The sequence below is a fragment of the Camelina sativa genome, chromosome 17, assembly GCF_030686135.1.
Source record: "Camelina sativa cultivar CO46 ecotype springtype chromosome 17, ASM3068613v1".
NCBI classification, from domain to species: Eukaryota; Viridiplantae; Streptophyta; class Magnoliopsida; order Brassicales; family Brassicaceae; genus Camelina; species Camelina sativa.
In genome coordinates, this window is record NC_141896.1 from 18281659 (window position 1) to 18302555 (window position 20897).

At 36.8% G+C, this 20897-nt stretch overlaps 2 protein-coding genes and 1 pseudogene across 3 annotated transcripts; 2 read left to right on the forward strand and 1 right to left on the reverse strand.

Annotated features, from left to right (window-relative positions):
* The first annotated feature begins 1984 nt into the window (after positions 1–1984).
* On the forward strand, positions 1985–2536 carry LOC147923978 (uncharacterized; annotated as a pseudogene).
* Positions 2537–7118: 4582 nt separating this feature from the next.
* Positions 7119–7943, forward strand: LOC104757137 (protein BOBBER 2-like). 2 transcript variants are annotated; one of them, XM_087497358.1, is made up of 2 exons: positions 7119–7139; positions 7338–7943. In XM_087497358.1, exons 1-2 carry the CDS (start codon positions 7119–7121, stop codon positions 7941–7943), a joined length of 627 nt encoding a protein of 208 aa, XP_087353484.1. The 2 variants fall into 2 exon arrangements, with proteins under 2 accessions (XP_087353484.1, XP_010478153.1); XM_010479851.1 differs by having other exon boundaries at positions 7119–7943.
* A 7071-nt stretch (positions 7944–15014) lies between these two features.
* On the reverse strand, positions 15015–19365 carry LOC147923979 (putative pentatricopeptide repeat-containing protein At1g28020). Its single transcript, XM_087496581.1, has 3 exons — positions 19225–19365; positions 17987–19118; positions 15015–15793 (listed from the first exon to the last, which is right to left on the reverse strand). Exons 1-3 carry the CDS (start codon positions 19363–19365, stop codon positions 15015–15017), a joined length of 2052 nt encoding a protein of 683 aa, XP_087352707.1.
* Between the last annotated feature and the right edge of the window lie 1532 nt (positions 19366–20897).

Below are 20897 nucleotides of genomic sequence, written 5' to 3' on the forward strand. Positions count from 1 at the left end.
GCCCGATGAGAAAACACATCCTTTCTGTAAACCCTTAAAACCTAGAAACCCTAAAAATATAGATGCTTTACAACTATAAATACAATGATTTCGTATGCTTTCACCATAACCCGAAAAAAGCATTCTTCTCTTGAATTTTAATAATTCTTTTATTATGTTCTCAAATTTTTATTTGTATTCCGATCTTGCTGTTTTTAATGATACATCGACTGATCCCTTTTATTTTCCTTTTCTTATAGTGGTTTCTTGGAAAGCAAGATCCACAAATCATAAAGCTTTGGTTGTTGTTGGTTCATCTTCTAATCAAGGTATAATATCGTTCTTTTTTTTGTTGAGTTTTATAGATTTGTTCATATTCTCAATTTCTAATTTGTATTCTGATTTTGCTGTTTCTTATGATTCACTTTTATTTTCCTGTTCGTGTAGCTGTTACTTGGAAAGCAAAATTTCAAATCTTACTGTTTTGTATTATTCACCTAATTTAATGTGTTTTCCTGATTGTGTAGTGGTTTCTTGGGAACCAAGATTCGAAACTCACCAATCTTCGGTTATTGTTGGTTCACCTTTAAAAAAGGGTATAATATTTTACTATTTTGAATGATGATTTACATTAGTTTCTGTTGTCATGATCTCAAATTTATATTGGTGTTCCTATAATGTGTTTATGACTAATCTACAGATCTACAGGTTAATTGTATTTACCTAATTCTATGATTGTTTCATATATAATAATTGTATTCAGATTTTGCTGTTTCTTATGATTCACTTTTATTTTCATGTTCGTGTAGCTGTTACTTGGAAAGTAAAATTTCAAATCTTACTGTTTTGTATTATTCACCTAATTTAATGTGTTTTCCTGTTCGTGTAGTGTTTTCTTGGGAACCAACATTCGAATCTCACCAAGCTTCGGTTATTGTTGGTTCAACTTTAAAAAAGGGTATGATATTTTACTATTTTGAATGATGATTTACATTAGTTTCTTTTGTCATGATCTCAAAATTATATTGGTTGCGAGCCAGAGATTATATATTACTATATTTTACTATATATTAGATTCACTACAGATCTACAGATTAATTGTATTTACCTGTTTCTATGGTTGTTTCATATATAAAATATAATAATAATAATTTTTTGATTTAGGTATTGTGGAGGAGACTTTGGTAGTAAATAATATCAGGTATTATTTCTTATAATTATATTTCTTATCACGATTATATTTTCCTTTTTTAATTTATTTATAGTTTATAATAAATAATAGTTTTGTCTAAACTTGGATTGCCATGTTTCAGGACTATTATGATCGTAGATATCCATGGACTCGATTTACGGGTAATTCGTTTTTTTATAATCGTGTTATATAATTTTATGTGTAACTTAAATACTACCATGTTTTATTCATTTTAAAAATGTTATATAAGCATGTTTTATTTGGTAATTTTGATTTACTTTTAACTAAAATATTGAACAGGTTTCACCTAGGGAATGCTACAATGAAGATGGTCCTGAGGATAATGGTATGAATCGTTCGATGGCTATGACAGCAAAATTCTCGGATTGGATTATATTCAATACACAAGTTGCTCAAGCCAAAGGAATCACTTATTCTGAAATTCCAAAACCATTAGTTTGGTGTCCTAGAGATATGATATGGAAGAGAAAATCAAGGAGAAGACAATTTCAATCGCCGTACTGATTGTTAAACAGATATACGGTCCATCATTTGCAACAAGGACCGATGCAAAATTCTTTTGCGAAAGAGCTATTCTTAGTCCAAGAAATGATGACATCGATAAAATAAATCAATATATGCTCTCTCAACTTCCAGGTAAATTAAGAGTGCAACTTTTTAAAGAATAATTTTTTTTCAAACAAAATTCAATATAAACAGTTTCTTATTTGAATTTTATTATATCCAGGGGAAGAAAGACAGTATTTGAGTTCAGACAGCATCGAGACTTCCGATACAAGTGCATACGACGATATGATCTACACTCAAGAATTCTTAAACAGTATTCACGTTTCTGGATTACCTAACCATGTTCTGACGCTAAAAAGGGAGCACCTATCATGTTACTTAGGAATATTGATCCTAAGGGAGGTTTATGCAATGGTACGAGATTGATTGTCACACAAATGGCTAATCATGTTATTAAAGCAAGGATTGTAACAGGTAAAAGAAACGTCAACGACAAAGTTCTTATCCCTAGGATGTTTGTGTCGCCACCAGATGCAAAGTTTCCCTTTCGTATGAGGCGTCGTCAGTTTCCCGTTGCTCTTGCATTTGCGATCACTATAAACAAAAGCCAAGGACAGACGTTGGAACATGTTGGATTGTATCTACCCAAACCCGTATTTACACATGGACAACTATAAGTTGCATTTTCCAGAGTCACAAGCAGAAAAGGATTGAAGATTTTGATTACAGATGAAGAAGGGAAATATCAGAACAAAACCCTTAATGTGGTTTTCAAAGAAGTCATTGAAAATATATGATTTTCTTTTAAGCATCTAATATCTACTATAACGTTCCATTCCATAATATTGTCATCTAATGATATTACCTTTTAAAATATCGATATACAAGTGTTAAGTTTTTAAAAATGAGTACGTAAAAACATCTTAATATCCAAGTGTTAAGTTTTGAAAATTGAGTACGTATAAACATCTTAAACACGTTAACATCAATTATATTTTCTACATACAAATCTGATAAACCTTATATTAAAACTGTGTTTATTTATTAAATATTATAATTAAAAATAATCAGACTAAAGTCAGAAACTAAAAAGATTGAGACGCAACGTTTAGTCGTGACTCTTTGTATTCTTACAAATCAAAAATCCCCTTTTTGTTTTCGATAACATAGAAGAATCCAGCAAAACCTAATTTGAGAAAATCATGAAATTCGATTATATTGCTGATCTGGTTCGCGAAAGAACTAATTGGTGTATCAACGTCAAGGTCTTACACTCTTGGACAGTCAGAAAGTTCTTCAAAAAACGAGTTTTGCTCCTTGTGGATCAAAAGGTTAGAGTCATTATCTGAATGATTTTTACTTAAATTTCGAGTTCTAACAGTTGTTGTATATAAGACTTCTTACAAAATTTTTGTTAAACTGTGAAGGGTGACACAATTGAAGCTCCTTATTTGAACGATATACTCGCTAACCTCCCGAAATATATATACGATGGTGAGTGGTACAATATTAGAAATTTCAAAGTGATCTATCCAACCCTGGAGGATAGGAATAGTCATCACCCCTATCAGATTAAATTTACGGGTCAAACCACAATGACGCTGCTCGAATCATTGAGTCCTAAGAATTACTTTAGGTTCGAGGATTTGGATGACATAAAACATGGAAGAATAGATCATCCCATAACTTTCGGTAAGTATTTCTTTAATTGATTATATTAGTTTGAAACAATCCGTCTATATAGTTAATTGGTATCTTTGTGTTTGAAAAACTAGATTCTTAATTTTAGGATTTATGAAACTTTGTGTATTGGTTCTTCACATAAAAAAGGAATAATAACACTTTACCAATAATAGATTAGTAACACTTTGAAAACCTATATTCTCTATTTTCCCAAATTAGATGTTTGTGCGTGTATAATGGATGTGGAAGATAGAAGAAGGCTTGGGAGTATCATTGATATTAATGAAGTTGTTCTCATATTGTTGAATGGCAGGTACAAGATATTTACTTTGCCTTTATGATTGTTACAATTCAAAGTAGTTTCTGTCAACATTTTAATTGAGTTGATAAACATGTAGGTGTGAGACTCTGAAGTGTCGTCTCAAAGACAACCACGCTACTGAATTCAGGACCATATGGCAATCAAGCGGGTGCCATCTCATATACAAATCCGAACCTGTGTTCTGTGTAATGCGGTTTATGAGGGTTGGAGAATATGAAGGTATGTAACATAAGTTTTAATTATCATAAGGTAATCAATAAAATTACCTAAAATTCTAAATGTCTATAGGTTCACCATGTCTTGAAAATACCTTGGACTCTTCGAAGATCTTCATAAAACCAGAGTACGAATTACTGGAGCATCATCAGGCTATGTAAGATGTAATTATTTTTATGAAATCAAGTTCTGTATGATGTTAAAGTCAAATTTCTTAAAACAATTTATATATTTGCAGGACTGAATTTGCTGGGCGTTATTATATAAAACATGTGATGAACCAACAAGGTTAAAGCTCAGCAACTCAAATGTAAAGAATGGGATGTTGGCTGTCTTTTTTTCTTCTTTTTGAAGGACTCTATATTTTAGTTTTTGTATTAACCGCTACTCAAATCCAACTTTCCGTTACTCTAAACTTTATTTTGTAATTAGATATTACATTCTAATATCGAACTTTTGGAAATTGCTTACGCTCTTACAAAATTTGGTATTACTTATTGAATCTCAATATCTGTTTACTACAGTTTAGTAGTTTATTTAAAAGACTCAATTAATAATTCACATTTAGAAAATTATTTTTCTTTAGTGAAATAAGTCTTTTACTATATATGCAAATAAAAAAATGTATTTATAATCCAATAAAACATTATAAACTTTTAAAAAAATATAAAACTCTATATTTAGTTCAGAAAAATAACATGTCATAAAGTAACACAACAGTTATTATTAAAATCTTAATACCGCGCTTTAGGTGCGGGTACCTCCCTAGTATACTTTAATTATATTTTCATAAAATCTTTAAAATAAATTTTAAGAACCCTTTGTTTATATGATATAATAATATAAGATTGATATTATAATAACTCTCACGGGTTAAATTTTAATTATTATACAATTTTTTATAGATATATACTATACAATCAAATTTTAAATATTTCAATTACCCATAAATATAATAGATTTTGTAAATAAAAATTACAGTAAAAATATTAAATAATTATTTTATACCGCACTATGTGCGGGTTGTTACCTAGTAGTGATTAAACTAAAAGATATAGGGTAAATGACACCCACACCCACTTTGGTGTTGAGTTGTTTCACCAAAACCCACTTTACACACTCCCTATACTTTTTCAAGTTTTTTGCTTATGTGTCCATCTCCCTTTTACATTATTGCCCTCAGATACAACTTACCTCTCTTTTTTTTTGTTTTCTATCTCCCTTTCTATTCTTTTCTTTGTTGTGACATTTTAGTTAGTTATTATCAAAATTTTATCTGTTCATTTTTATACAATAGATTATAATTATATTTCTTCTACATTTTAAGATGTATATTGCTATCTGTTTTTTTTGAATTAGTAGATTATAATTATATTTTTTCTACATCCAAGTGTATCCACCAAACTATGACCACATGGATATATGTGATCAAGATGTTCAAGTTAAAAGAAAATTATTGGGCTATGCATTTAAACCCTAAATCCTAATCATTTAAACCCTAAATCCTAAACTATGACCGCATGGATTGCTTATCATGGATCCGGTAATATGATTTTACTATTGTTTGCATCAATATATATATATATATATATATGAACATCCAAGTGTATCCACAAAACTATGACCACATAGATATATATGATCATGGTGTTCGAGTTAAAAGGAAATTATTGGGCTATGCATTTAAACCCTAAATCCTAAACTATGACCGCATGGATTGCTTATCATAGATTCGGTAATATGATTTTACTATTGTTTGCATCAAAAAAAAAAAAAAAAAAAATATATATATATATATATATATTTATTTATTTTTTATGAACATCCAAGTGTATCCACAAAACTATGACCACATGAATATATATGATCAAGGTGTTCAAGTAAAAAAGAAATTATTGGGCTATATATGCATTTAAACCCTAAATCCTAAACATTTAAACTCTAAATCTTAAACTATGACCACATGGATTGCTTATCATGGATTCGGTAATATAGTTTTACTATTGTTTGCATCAAAATATTTTATTTTTTTATTTTTTTTATGAACATCCAAGCATATCCATCAAACTATGACCACATGGATATATAAAAAATCATGGTGTTCAAATTAAAAGGAAATTATTGGGTTTATGCATTTAAACCCTAAATCCTAAACTATGACCATATGGATTGCTTATCATGGATTTGGTAATATGGTTTTACTATTATTTACATTAAAACATTTTTTTTATTTTTTTTTATGAATATCCAAGCGTATCCGCCAAACTATGACCACATGGATATATATGATCAATGTGTTCAAATTAAAAGGAAATTATTGGCCTATGTATTTAAATCCTAAATCCTAAACATTGAAACTCTAAATCCTAAACTATGACCACATGGATTGCTTATCATGGATTCGGTAATATGGTTTTACTATTGAATAAAGTTTGATAGTCTAACTTGAGGAAAGTATTCTCTTTTTAAAAGAATAATTTCACAAATCATAACTAAATCAACAACCTAAATTGCAAATTCTCTAACTCCCACCAAATTACATCCACCAAAAACACCTAAAATCCAAAATTAAACCTTTCTACATCTGAAAAGCATCATTCACTTATTGTTCAAATCAAACATCAATCTAATTATAGTTTGAAGATGAGAGATAAAGAGAGGATGGATAAGAAGATTGAAAAATGAAAGTGTATAAGATAAAAGAGAGACAAGAGGATGGAGAAGAAATGGTTGAGTTTGGTAATGAGAGAAAGAAAGAGATATAGACAATTAGAGAAGCCATGGAAGGAGAAGACAAATGTTAAAGAAAAAATAAATTAAAAAAGAAAGAGAAAATAGAGGGAGAAATGGGAAGGAAAAAAAAAAGTAGAAAGAGAAGGTTAGTTTAGTTAGAGGGTGTGTAAGTTGTAATTTGACATAAGAAAAGTATAGGGATAATAGAAAGTGGGTGTGGATGTTATTTGTTTATGAGAAAGTGGGTGTAGATGGAAAATTCCCAAAGATATATAGGAAAAATGCCTAAATAATTACAGAAAATTTGGATTCGAAAGGGGAATTGAAGAAAAGGGCAAATTCAACACAAGTTGGAATTCCTTTTTAGACTTTTTTTTGGCTTTCCCTATAAAAACCTAGTATTTGTCCATTAACGACGAGAAAAATTCATTCTGGTTTTGATTTTCTATAGCTAAACGAAAAACAATGGCGATTATCTCTGAGATGGTGGAGGATAGACCCTCGCTGTTGCCGTTTGCAGCAAGTTTTGATCCTTCAAACCCGTTAGGGTTTATAGAGAAGGTCCTTGACTTTATTGGCAGAGAAAGCAACTTTCTCAAGAAAGACTCCGCTGAGAAGGAGATTGCCACTGCCGTTACGGAGCAGAAGAAGAAGATGGAGAAGGAGAGCTTGAAGTTGACGGAGAAGACTATGGAGGTGGAGAAGGAGAGCTTGACGCTGACGGAGCCGATGGAGGTTGATAAGCCCAAGGAGGAGAAACAGGAACCAGGTCTCATCGTTCCTAACAAAGGGAATGGGCTTGATCTCGAGACTTACTCATGGACACAAAATCTCCAAGAGGTTACGGTTAACATTCCAGTGCCTATCGGGACTAAATCACGGTTTGTTTCTTGTGAAATCAAGAAGAACCGTCTGAAAGTTGGTCTCAAAGGGCAAGATCCAATGATCGATGGAGAACTCTTCCACCCTGTCAAGCCTGACGAGTGCTTTTGGAATATAGAGGATCAAAAGGTCATATCGGTGCTCTTGACGAAGCAAGACCAGATGGAGTGGTGGAAATATTGTGTGAAAGGAGAACCTGAAATAGACACTCAGAAAGTTGAACCAGAGAGCAGCAAACTTGGTGATCTCGACCCCGAAACTCGCCAGACCGTTGAGAAGATGATGTTTGATCAAAGGCAGAAGCAGATGGGACTTCCAATGAGTGATGAGATAGAGAAACAAGATATGCTCAAGAAGTTCATGGCTCAGCATCCTGGGATGGACTTCTCTAATGCAAAGTTTAACTGATTTTCATTCAACTCTTCTTCTCTTAAGCCCATTTTGTGTTCATCAAAACTGGTTTGGTTAAGCATATATGTTTTTTTTTGGGTATGTTGGCATTTTAGTACATTTTGGAAACTTAATTAGTGTTTTAGTACAAACACTATTGGCAAAATAGGTGAGAGAGTGTTTGTGTGTGAGTGTGTGTGAGATAGAAGAGTTATGTAGGACCCATTTGTGAGATTGAAAAATTAGGATAATTATTTAAATAGTTGTTAATATAATCTTTTTTTGGAAAACTTTTCAGATACAAAAAAAATTTATATTTTTTTTTAATAATTTGATATGCATTTTGTTTAATAATTTTTAAATATATTCTATACATCTTTTTTACCCGTACACTTAATAGTGTACGGATGTTTATACACATTATTAAGTGTACGGACTGTACACATTATTAAGTGTACGGACTGTACACATTATTAAATGTACGGATATATGCATATCTTATTCAGTGTACATATGTCTCTATACATTATTAAGTGTATAGATGTAATGTTTACACTTAGTAATGTGTAGAAACATGTGTACACTTAATAAGGTGTGCAGATATCTGTACATTTAATAAGGTGTACAGACATCCGTACACTAAATTATGTGTACGGATACAAAATTTGTAAAAAAATATTTAACATTATCAAATAAAATCATCAAACAAAATACATATCAATTATAAAGAAAAAAATATAGATTTTTATATATTTGAATTTTTGTTTTTTTAAAAAACATATTACCAAAATATTTGAATAAATATATTTTTCCCTCATTTCTCTTTCTCTCTCACAATTCTATCTCACAAACATTCTATCTCACAAGTGGGACCCTGACTATTTTTCTAATTATAAATAGTACATGTACTACTTTTCAAATTATGTTTTGAAAACGTACTAAAATGCCTAATATCCCTTTTTTTTTTTGGAGGATAATTTTTAAAATTAAATGCTTATAGAGAAGATCCAAAGGCGCTTCGCCTTTGTCCCCAAAAGCCATATTATATATAATGAAATTTTGGTTTCCTACATAATGAACTTTTTCAAAAGTTTCAAAACTTTTACATGCCATACGGATCAGGGATCACTAAGCCATCGGTCGCCTAGTTGATTTTGTTATTTGTATCAAGCACAAAATACCAAACCATATGTTCTCTATATATTATGTATCACATTATATTAAAGAGAAAATAAGAACGGAAAAATAGGTGATCGAATGATAATTTTTTTTTTAATTGCGTGGCTTGGCGATTTCAAAGGCGATTTTCTTCTGCTAGGGTTTTCGTAACTTTCTTAACACGTCTTGCTGATGACGGCGGCTTCTCCGAGCCGGCCGGTGATAGATCCACTCCTAGGGGTGGGTGAGGTCTCTTCTCAGGATGCAGATCCAGTGATGGCTAAGTCTGGTTCAGAGAAGGGAGTGGAGAAGGCTAGGGATCAGTTGCAGGTTGGAAGTGTGGATTTGGTTTCACAACAGTCGATGGAGGTAGTAGGGGAGCCTCCAAATCCAAAAAAATCTTACGCTCGGGTTGCACAAGGTTCTCAGAGACGTGGTTTTACACAGAAAAAGTTGGACTTTTCTGAAGTAAATGGTAAAACACGAGTGGTGGTTCCGAAGGAGGTTTTTGTAGATGCAAAACCTCTTTGGGAATACTTTCTGATTGGAAAATTTTTGAGTTTGGAAGCTCCACATGTGGGGAAAATTCATATGATAGTCAATAAGATCTGGAGATTGGGAGACACCTCTTCGCTGATTGATGTGTATGCAGTTAATAACACCACTGTTAAGTTCCGTATCCGTAATGAGGCTATGAGGCGACGGATTCTTAACCATGGCATGTGGAACATCATGGAAATCCCTATGCTTGTCTCTAAGTGGACACCTTTTGAGGAGGAGGCACAACCTGCAATGCGTTCTGTACCACTTTGGGTGATTCTGAAAAACGTACCACCAACGCTGTTCACGGAGAAGGGGCTAGAGTTTTTATTTAGTGCGGTGGGGAAACCCATTAGACTGCATCCTAAAACAGAGTCTTGTGATACGTTCGATGAAGCGCAAATGTTGGTTGAGGCAGATCTAACCAAGGACCTACCCAAAGAGTATGTTTTCACTGGTGAAGAGGAAGGGGAGTTAGAATCCACCATTCAGTATTTCTACCCTAGGTTGCCTCCAAGATGTTCTGGCTGTCAGAAATGGGGGCATTTGAGCTCGGGATGTCTTGCTACTAAACAAAACATTCCTCAGGCTGTCACTAACGAGGGTGCCTCGGGGGTAGTGGTAACCAAACCTTCGGAATCAGAGGCTGCACCAATTGCTCCTTCAGTTTCCACTACTGCACCAGCTGAGTTGGTAAAGGGAGTTGCAGAGGAGGATAAGGAGGGTTGGATTACTCCGAGGACTAGTCTTAGTCCTAGTAAAAAACTAGTCAACTCAGCGACGGCCATGGTCACTACTTCTTCAAATGCTTTTGCGGTTTTAGATGAAGTAGAGGAAGCAGCGGAACTGGAGGAAACATGGATGACAGGGAAAACAGAGGAGGATGGGCGACCTATGGAGGAAATAGGACATTCTCGGCCTGCAGAGACATCTGTAAAGATCCCTGCGCACATAGAACAACTTGGACATGTAAGAAATGGGGCTGATACGTCCTCTTTGCGTCCCTCTTTACCGCGGGAATCAAAGACGGCACATAAGGTTCTTAACCAAACTTCTTATCAGTCAAATAGGAATATTCCTAACGATCAGAGAAAGAAGAACTCTCACAGAAACTAAATGTCGATGTTCTTTTGGAATGTGCGCGGTTTAAATAAATTTACAAAACATTCCGTAATAAAGAAATGGGTGGATGATGGAAAGTTTCAGTTTGGATGTTTATTGGAGACTAGGGTGAAGGAAGGGAAAGCATTGCGCATTTGGAATACGGTGTTTAAGGATTGGTCTCTTTTGACTAACTATGAGCACAATAATCTGGGGCGCATATGGGTAGTTTGGCGGGGCAATGTAAGGCTTACTCCGTTTTACAAAAGCAGTCAGCTAATAACATGCTCAGTAAAATTAGAGGAGCTGGAGGATGAGTTCTTCTGCACTTTTGTTTATGCGTCGAACATTGTAGAAGGTCGTAAGGAGCTGTGGACAGATTTGAGAGCACATTCTGCCTCTCCAATTGTTCGCAACAAGCCTTGGATAATTAAAGGTGATTTCAATGTGACTTTGGAGCTTGATGAGCATTCTGGGGTGGACACACAACCTGTTATTTATCCTGGGATGCAAGATTTTCGGTCCATGGTCAATGACTGTCGGTTGAAGGATTTGGCTTATCACGGTCCGTTGTTTACATGGAGTAATAAGCAGGATGGTAACTTGATCTCGAAGAAACTGGATAGAGTGCTCGTAAATGGTCGATGGTCATCAACATTTATGCAATCTTATAGTGTGTTCGAAGCTGGAGGAGTTTCAGATCACTTAAGATGTAGAATTCATCTGACTGGGGATACAGGGAGGAGAAATTGTCACCGACCCTTTAAGTTTGCGAATGCTATAGTAGACATGGAGGAATTTAAGCCTCTTGTTGATGATTACTGGAAGAAAACAGAGGATATATTTTTATCCACCTCCTCTCTTTATCGGTTTTCAAGAAAATTGAAGCTTCTAAAACCGCATATCCGTTCTCTGGCCAAGAAGAAGATGAGCCATTTGTCCAAAAGGACTAAGGAAGCATTGGAGGATTTATGTCGAAAACAGGAGGCTTGTTTAGCATCCCCATCTGCACTTGCAATGGAGCAGGAGAAAGAAGCTTATGCAAAATGGGATCATGTTTCTGCTCTGGAGGAGAAATTCTTGAAGCAGCGCTCTAAGTTGCACTAGCTTCAACTGGGGGATAGGAACAATAAGGCCTTTCATTGTGCTGCGGCTACTCGTGAGGCTGTGAATACGATGCGGGAAATAGTAACCCAGGATGGGAGAACTTTAAAGAATACAGAGGACATTAAAGAGGAGGCAGAGACTTTTTTCCAGTCTTTTCTGCAAACTATCCCAGCTGACTTTGAGGGGATGTCTGTGGAGAGTCTTGAGGACTTGATGTCGTTTCGTGTTTCAGAAGAAGATAGTCGTTGGCTCACTCGAGTGGTTACAGGGGAGGAGATTAAAAAGATACTATTTGCGATGCCAAGCGATAAGTCGCCGGGTCCAGATGGTTATACGGTGGAATTCTATAAAGCAGCCTGGGATATTTTAGGTGCTGAGCTTATTATTACGGTCCAATCTTTCTTTGCTAAAGGTTTTCTCCCCAAGGGACTAAATTCTACGATACTAGCATTGATACCGAAGAAGAAGGATGCTAATGTGATGCGAGATTATCGTCCAATCAGCTGTTGTAATGTTCTTTACAAGGTTATCTCAAAGGTTATCGCTAATAGGCTCAAGCGAATCTTACCTAAATTTATTGCGGGCAACCAATCTGCTTTTGTGGCGGATAGATTGCTGATTGAGAACGTACTTCTTGCAACTGAGTTGGTAAAAGACTATCACAAAGACAATATTTCCTCAAGATGTGCAATGAAAGTGGATATTTCAAAGGCATTCGACTCTGTCCAATGGTCTTTCCTCTTCAATGTTCTCATAGCTTTAAACTTCCCTCCTGCATTCATTCATTGGATCTCGCTCTGTGTCACGACGGCTTCTTTCTCGGTCCAGGTCAATGGTGAGCTCGCCGGTTATTTTCGTAGTGCTAGGGGACTGCGTCAGGGCTGCTCACTATCACCATATATGTTCGTCATCTGCATGGATGTGCTCTCAAAGATGTTGGACAAAGCAGCAGGCTCACAAGATATTGGCTACCATCTGCGGTGCAAGAATCTGCGTTTAACACACCTATGCTTTGCTGATGACCTCATGATATTAACTGATGGGAAAGTTCGATCAGTGGATTGTATAGTCCAGGTTTTGAATCTTTTTGCTAAGGGTTCAGGGTTAATGATCAGTATGGAAAAAACAACTTTGTATCTTGGGGGTGTATCGTCTGATAACCGTAAGCTTTTGGGAACTCGTTACAGTTTTGGTCTGGGACAGCTTCCTGTTCGATATTTAGGTCTCCCCTTAATACCAAGACGTCTCAAGGCCGTTGATCTTTCTCCTCTGTATGATCAAATTCGCAACCGAGTTAGTACGTGGACTTCACGGTCTCTCTGTTTTGCTGGTCGTCTCAATCTAATTAGCTCGGTGTTATGGAGCACGGCGAACTTCTGGATGAGTGCTTTTAGATTACCGCGAGAGTGTATCCGGGAGCTGGATAGTATATGTTATGCTTTTCTCTGGTCTGGGCCGACCCTGAATACAAAGAAAGCTAAGATGTCATGGTCTGCAGTGTGTAAACCCAAGAGTGAGGGTGGTCTGGGACTGCGTTCTTTGACGGAGACGAATGATGTTAGCTGTTTAAAATTGATTTGGCGTTTGGTCTCTGGTGGGACATCATTATGGGTACAATGGTCTCGCATGAACTTATTAAGAGATGGTTGCTTCTGGTCAGTTAAGCCTGCATCACTCTCAGGCTCTTGGATGTGGAGGAAACTATTGAAATACAGAGCTCTAGCAAAAACTTTTCTTAAGGTGGAGGTGAACAATGGGACTCTAGCCTCCTTCTGGCACGATAACTGGTCGACTCACGGGTATTTGTTGGATAAAGTAGGACCACGGAGCTTGATCGATTTGGGTATCTGGGAACATTTGACTCTTCACGAGGCATGGTCTCAACGGAGGCGACGTGTTCACCGGTTGGCTTTGTTAAATGAGATTTAGGATTCTCTCTATCAGGTGTATCAAAATCGACAAACTGCTAAACAAGATGCTGTCTTATGGCGAGGTAAAGGTGATGTGTATAAGGCTACCTTCTCTACGAAAGATACATGGAATCATATCCGAACAGCTTCTAACCAAGTAGCTTGGCATAAGGGAGTTTGGTTTACTCATGCTACACCAAAATACTCTTTCTGCACATGGCTCGCAGTGCATAACCGTCTGTCAACAGGGGATCGGATGGTCGCTTGGCAGAATGGTTCTACTGTTAGCTGTGTTTTCTGTTCTGCTCCGATGGAGACAAGAGACCATTTGTTTTTCTCCTGTCCTTACACCTCTGCAGTTTGGTCAGGGATCGCAAAAAATCTCTATCAGGCTCAATTTACTACATCCTGGTCTTTGCTGCTGGATTTTCTCTCGGAGGCTCATGCTGATCGGATACAGAGTTTTCTCTTTCGCTATACCTTCCAACTTACAGTCCACTCTGTTTGGCGGGAGCGTAATGCTCGGAGACATGGAGAGGCGCCCACACCTGCAACAACTCTGTTTGGCTGGCTTGACAAGCAAGTTAGAGCTCAATTACTAGCTATTGAGCGTTTGGGAGACAGCAGATACGCTTTAGGACTTCAGAAATGGTTTGCGACTCGATACTAGGAGGAGTGTCTTCTACTTTTAGTCTTTTAATTAAAACCCCTTAATTTGTTTCAGCACATTTTTTTATCAGAACAAGCAGATGTAAAACGTTATTTTTTCTTTTGAATATAATTTAATATTTATTCAAAAAAAAAAAAAGAGAAAATAAGAACCAATTATTCAATTCGCCGCCAAACAACAAGGATATGATCACTCTTTGGCTCATCCAACCAATAAATTTGCAGATTCACTTACCTCAGCTCCTTCGAAAATTGTTTATATACAAAAATTTGAAACGGAAACAAACAAGCGATTACTTCCACAATCCTTCGACTGTTATATCTTAAATTTGCTTATGATTGTGACAATTTGTTATACATATTGTAAAGGGTCCAAAAGATCGCTTGTGTTGCTTACTAATGCACCATCTTGAATATTATGGCACCCTTTAAACCATCATATTCATACTACGCAATTAAAACTCTTATCATATCACCGAAAATCCATAACATCTAATTTTGGTATATGCTAGACAAGTAAAAGTAACCCAAAACTAATAACAAGTTCATATATTATTTAAATGAAAATCTATATCACTTACCCACTCTCTACTTGGTTTTCTTCTCAATCACCACCACCGCAACCACCACCGCCACAACCACCACCGCCACAACCACCGCCACCATAATCAGTACCACCCCCAATACTATCACTACCACCATTATCACCACCACAAACATCACCACCACCAACATTATCACCAGCACCACAATCAGCACCACGAACACTATCAACACCACCATCACTATAACTGCCACAACCACCACGACCGAAATAGTAATATGAATCGTAGTAGTAGTAAGAGTTGCCTCCGTCATTTCCTTTGCGTGTATATTCTCTCATGTTCCCTCCCTTTTTACTATTCGGATAGACGAACTTATCAAGGCGGGACACATCGTGTTTTGCTCCAGCATCCCTATACATCTCCATCAACACCTTGTTCGCTGAGTCTTTAGACTTTATATCAACTACAAGTTCTGTTCTACGCAGCATCTCTATCGCTTTCTTACTTAAACCACCATTTAAATAAGCCTTTGCAATGCTTATCCCCGTTTGCCAGGCCAATGAGAATGGTGGGTCGTCTTCAACTTCTAACTCCATCAGTAACTTGTCCACTGCCTCCACGTCGGGTACACTTGCGTAAGCCTTCAAAACGTTATTGGCCGTGAGATTCTTGTCATGTTCTACTCCATTCTCCTTCATCTGTCTCAGGATCTCGTCGATCATGTGTCTTTCTCCAAGAAGAGCATAAAGAGATATCATATTGTAGTAAGGGTAAGGTTTCAATAGCATATTTTGCTCCCTCATCTTCTGGTAAGTGGCTTCGGCTTCTTTTTTTTTTGCTAAACTTGTAAATATCATATAAATGAAAAAGGTGTTACAATGTTAAGACCTACAGTTTGTGCTAGGGCAAAAAAGATAAAAACAAAGCACAATAACAAATTATACTCTCCAGAGTTGTGGAAAGGAACGAGTCCTTCTCAGATCCATAAGGCCATTAGTTTCTTAAACTTCTTCCGCTCGTTCCTTGCCGTGACTGTATTGATGATTTGTCTGTTGATGTCCTTGAACAAGGTGAGCGGAGGAATAACTATTTGATTGTGAGTGACGTTGTTGCGCTGCCTCCAGACACTATAAACCAAAGTTTGGAGGATCAAGAGCTTGAGTGTAGATGGCGATGAACTGGTATGAACCTTTGCCCACTGTATGAGTGAATCCCAGTCGTTGAATGTTGGTCGTGATCCCAGTCTGCTAAAGATTCTGTCCCAAAGGACACTAGTGTAAGCGCATGCAATAAACAGGTGGTCTCTTGTTTCAACGGAACTTGAACAGAGGCTGCAGGTGGTCACCACTTGAAGACCCCAGGAAGCTAAGCGAGACATTGTTGGTAGCCTGTCCAACTGTGCAATCCACATGTTAAAAGCATGTCTCGGGATATGACCTTTGAACCAGATCAGAGGAGCCCAAGGAAGCTCCACATTCCTAGGCCTTAAGATTTCCCAGGTTTTTGAGGAGGAGAAAACGGAGCCTGTTTTGCCTTCAATGGTCCATTCAACCAGATCCTCATCCTCTGAATGATAAGGATTCTGTATAGTAGAGAGATGAGCATGGAGGGAAACCGCTTGGTCAGTCCTTGGGGGTGCTAGAGACCAACCGTTACGGTTGCAAACGTCAGAGACCTTTGCTGTGAGTGGAACTCTTAAATTCCTGGGACCATTATCGCCCAAAAATTGGATAAGAGGACCATGGGGGGTCCAATTGTCAAACCAAAACCAAGTGGTTTTGCCATTCCCCACTATAGACTTAATAAACCGTCGGGCCAAGTGTCTCAACTTCAAAAGGGATTTCCATAACCAAGAATCATTTGCCTTTGGTTTAATGTTCCAGAGGCATTCCTCGTTGAGTTTGTGGTGATGTCGCTGCCAGGCCACCCATAAAGAACCGCTCCCAGAATAGAGCAGCCAAATAAGTCTCAGATTCAAGGTATTATTCCAAGCTGATAAACTGCGCAACCCCAAGCCCCCTTCGGTTTTTGGCAAGCACACAGACGACCATGCAACCTTCGCTTTCGAGTGAGTGTCGATATTTCCTGACCAAAGGAACCTTGAACACAGAGCCTCAATTTGCCGAATGCACCCCTTGGGAAGTGAGAATGTAGTGATCCAGAAGTTAACTGTTCCATAGATTACAGACGCTATAAGCTGAGCTCTGCCTGCAAAAGAGAGGGACTTGACAGCCCAAGACCTGAATCTGCTTTTGATCTTATCCAATAACGGCGCATACTCACTGATCTTCAGCTTTCTACTCATTAAGGGTAGACCCAAGTATCTAACTGGGAGCTTTCCTTGGGGAAAGCCGTAAGCAGAGATTTCTGAGACTTCGAAGGGGGTTAAACCAGCATGAAAGAGTAAAGTTTTATTCCTGTTCAGATGCAGTCCAGACCAACCAGCGAAGTCATCTAAGGTTTCGTAAATACCATGAAGGGAGGAGCTACTTCCATCAAAAAAAGACCATAACATCATCCGCGAACATCAGATGCGAGATTTCCAGGTCAGCGGTATTAGGGTGGTACAAGATGAGGCCTGACTCAAATCTTGAGCTGATTAGCTTTGAGAACACCTCCATGGCAAGCACAAACAAGTACGGCGAGAGAGGATCGCCTTGCCTCAAACCTCTCTTGCTCTTGAAAAACCCATCAGTTACCCCGTTAATTGCTATGGAGAAAGTTGGTGTGCAAATGCACTCCTTAATCCACCCTATATAGATGTCGGGAATGTTTAGAGCTTTGAGGGCTGCCAGCACAAAATCCCATCTGATTGAATCGAAAGCTTTCCTCAAATCCACTTTTAGCATGGCCCGCGGATGAATGTTCTTCCTGTTATACCCTTGCACTAACTCAGAAGCTAATAACACGTTCTCCGCTAGTAGTCTTCCAGGTAAGAAGGCTGACTGGGCGTGAGAGATTATGTTCTGAAGTATGCACTTTAGGCGGTTTGCTAGCAGCTTAGAAATTACCTTGTACATTGTGTTGAGACAAGAGATAGGCCTAAAATCTGAAACTGCAGAGGCATTCGGTATTTTGGGGATAAGAACCAGGGTAGTTGCATTCCACTGCTTCAATAGAGACCCTGAGGAGAAGAATTCCAGAACCGCAGAGGTGACCTCAGGACCCACGATACCCCAACAGTTGATGAAGAATTCCGCAGAGTAACCATCTGGACCACTTGTCTTGTTCCTAGGCAGAGAAAAGAAAGCATCCTTCACTTCCTCGTGAGTGAAAGGAGCCTCTAGAAAAGCCCTTTGATCAGCGGAGCATTGAGAACCAAAGAGCAGATTGATATCCTCCTGCTGGAATAGAGGCCGGGTCTGCTCACTACTGAGAAGATCTTGGAAATAGCTGGAACAGTGATCGTGAATCCCTTCCTGCGAGTCAATGCGGTTACCCTCATCGTCGCAGAGAAAGTGGATATGGTTAATAGTCTGCCTCATAGAGGCGATCTTGTGAAAATAGGCAGAGTTCCTGTCCCCCTCCTTTATCCATGTAATTCTAGATCGTTGCAAGAAGAAGTTTTCTTCTGCTGTAGATAGGATGCTCCATTTTCTGGTTGCTTCCACTTCAATTTCCACATTTTCTAGGGTTGGATTTGAGAGCATTCTGGATTGTGCTGCAGACAACTCCGCAAGGGATTCTTGCACTCTCTTCTCAAGATCAGAGTAGTTATCCTTGCTGAATTGTCGGATAGAATTCTTCAAATTCTTTAGCTTTGCAGAGACTCTGAACATTTCTGATCCCACTACATTCAACGAGGCCCACTGAACTCCAATCAAAGTTAAAAAGTCAGGATTCTTGAGCAGGTAGTTGTAGAACTTAAACGGTTTCTTTTTCCTGGGAAGGGTCGAGTTCAGGATGATGCAACTAGGAGAGTGGTCTGAGAAGAGAGGAGCGTCGAAGAAGCCCACTTCGGCTTCGTGCCGTGTTGTCTTGGATGTTGAGTACAAGTATAAGAGAAGGTTGTAGACTGAGTCGTCCCTCATGTTTTCAGGAATGTTTTTGAAGAACTTCTCTGCTTCTCCCAACCCTGAACTGATCTCAACAAGATAAAGCCGTGAAGCAAAATCTTTAGAGCTTAGATCATAAATACCTCGATCAGTTATCCACTCTGAGACCTAAGACATCACCAATAACAATGATATAACAACCCCTTATGAGATTTGTTGGGAATAAATATAATCTCAGAAGAAATTGAAAACGAGAAGAGAAAGAAATTGAGACCTGGAGGGCATGGTTGAATCGTTGAGACACGCATAGGGCGTCGATGAGGCGTCTTAGATCCGTAAGGTTTACTTCGTTCCCTTGTTTCAGCCATTTGTCCAGCATAGGTGTAACCTTCGATCGTTCCCGTTCACTCCCCATGACACGACTATGTAAAGTGTCATTGGACGTTAGGGTTCCGGCGAATCGAATCGACGGTATTCTCCTGGAGAAGAATTTTTTTATTGCGTATCGTCCAAGGCCTTTTAAGTCGGTAAATCTTATATCTTATTATATAAAGTTGGGTTTTGAAAGTTAGCCATTAACAAGATTTTGACATGTGTCAAGTTGTCAAATTCAGATTTTGACATGTGTAAAAGTTAATATTTAAAAGAAGAAATTTGATTACAACAAAAATAAAATATTTTGTTTAAAAAAATATTAATAATGTAAAAAGATAATTATCAAAATTACAGAATGTATTAAAATAATACAATTTTTTTTTAATAATTATAAAAAGATTATATATATTTCTTAAAATTCGAAATTATTATTATATTATTTACTTATTTTAAATTTTAAGTTATTAATTCTACAAAAAACTAGAGAAAGAAATTAAGGAAAATATACAGTTAATTATTACTTTTAAATTTTGTAAATATTCACTTCTATATAAACATAAATCTTCTCATATTTAAATAATTTATTCAAAAACACTGCTATCAACTTTGTTTAATTGGAAAAAAAATTTAATGGGAAGGTAAATTTTTCTTTTTTTTAAAACCAAAATTTTCTCCTACTTTTTAGCTTTTCAGTTGGAAATACGTAAGATTAACATGTTGACCAAAAAAAATATATATATGCGTTTTCTTTTTCTAATACTGTATTTAAAAATTTATTGTAGTATTTTTAGATTGTTTTCTTTAATTTATATTTTTATCTTTGAATTATTTGGGATTCATAAATTATCGTACTTATAATTTTCTATTGTTTCTTTAATTATGTCAAATTAATTTTTTCTAATTTTTCAACAATTGGTCATAAACCCTTTTTTTTTTTGCAAACATAATTGTTATCATTATTCATTCAATCCCAAAGGGAGATAACGAGTATAAGCTCATCAACCAAATGGATAGATAAAATAGGCTAATCAGACACAAGTTTATAATAAACATAGATAGATAGATTAGAAAAACATAAATCGTTGTTGATAGATCCATAGGAGCTCAAAGACTGTGACACCCTGGTGTGCGGAAAGGTTTAAGAGAATTGATTTGGCCATATATGTCACTAAAATGCACATATTTTTCCGGTCAAGGGTCATGAGAGAACTTAATGATGAGTGACCTTCCTAGAAGAGATTGTCGAAAGTGTGCGAGTGAGGACAAAACACAGAAAAATATTATTTGTTGATTTTTAGGGTCGGTAAACAAGTTTTTAAAGCCTCTCATACGTAACAAACCGGCCATCAAATATAAGTGGGTCCACGGGCCGAAAATAGATGTAGGGCCCACTTAGGAAGGTGGGCCCATGTACTGAGAGTGGACATGGGTTCACTAAGCAAGGTGGCGGTTGAGGTGTTACAGAGACAGAGGGTACATCATGATGTGTCAAAGATACTTATACGAATACATTGGAAAATTTAACAATAGTTATTATCAAAAGATTTTTAACGGTTGGTTATAAACCCTTCT

What these genes read in the sequence shown, in the direction of transcription:
- LOC104757137 (XM_010479851.1), top strand. Translation starts at nt 7,119, where the DNA reads ATGGCGATTATCTCTGAGATGGTGGAGGATAGACCCTCGCTGTTGCCG.
- LOC147923979 (XM_087496581.1), bottom strand. Translation starts at nt 19,365, where the DNA reads ATGGGGAGTGAACGGGAACGATCGAAGGTTACACCTATGCTGGACAAA. An exon ending in GATTCAACCATGCCCTCCAG is followed by an intron (nt 19,119 to 19,224) that starts GTCTCAATTTCT and finishes GTGATGTCTTAG; the next exon opens with GTCTCAGAGTGGATAACTGA. An exon ending in AGATTTTAGGCCTATCTCTT is followed by an intron (nt 15,794 to 17,986) that starts GTCTCAACACAA and finishes TTACAAGTTTAG; the next exon opens with CAAAAAAAAAAGAAGCCGAA.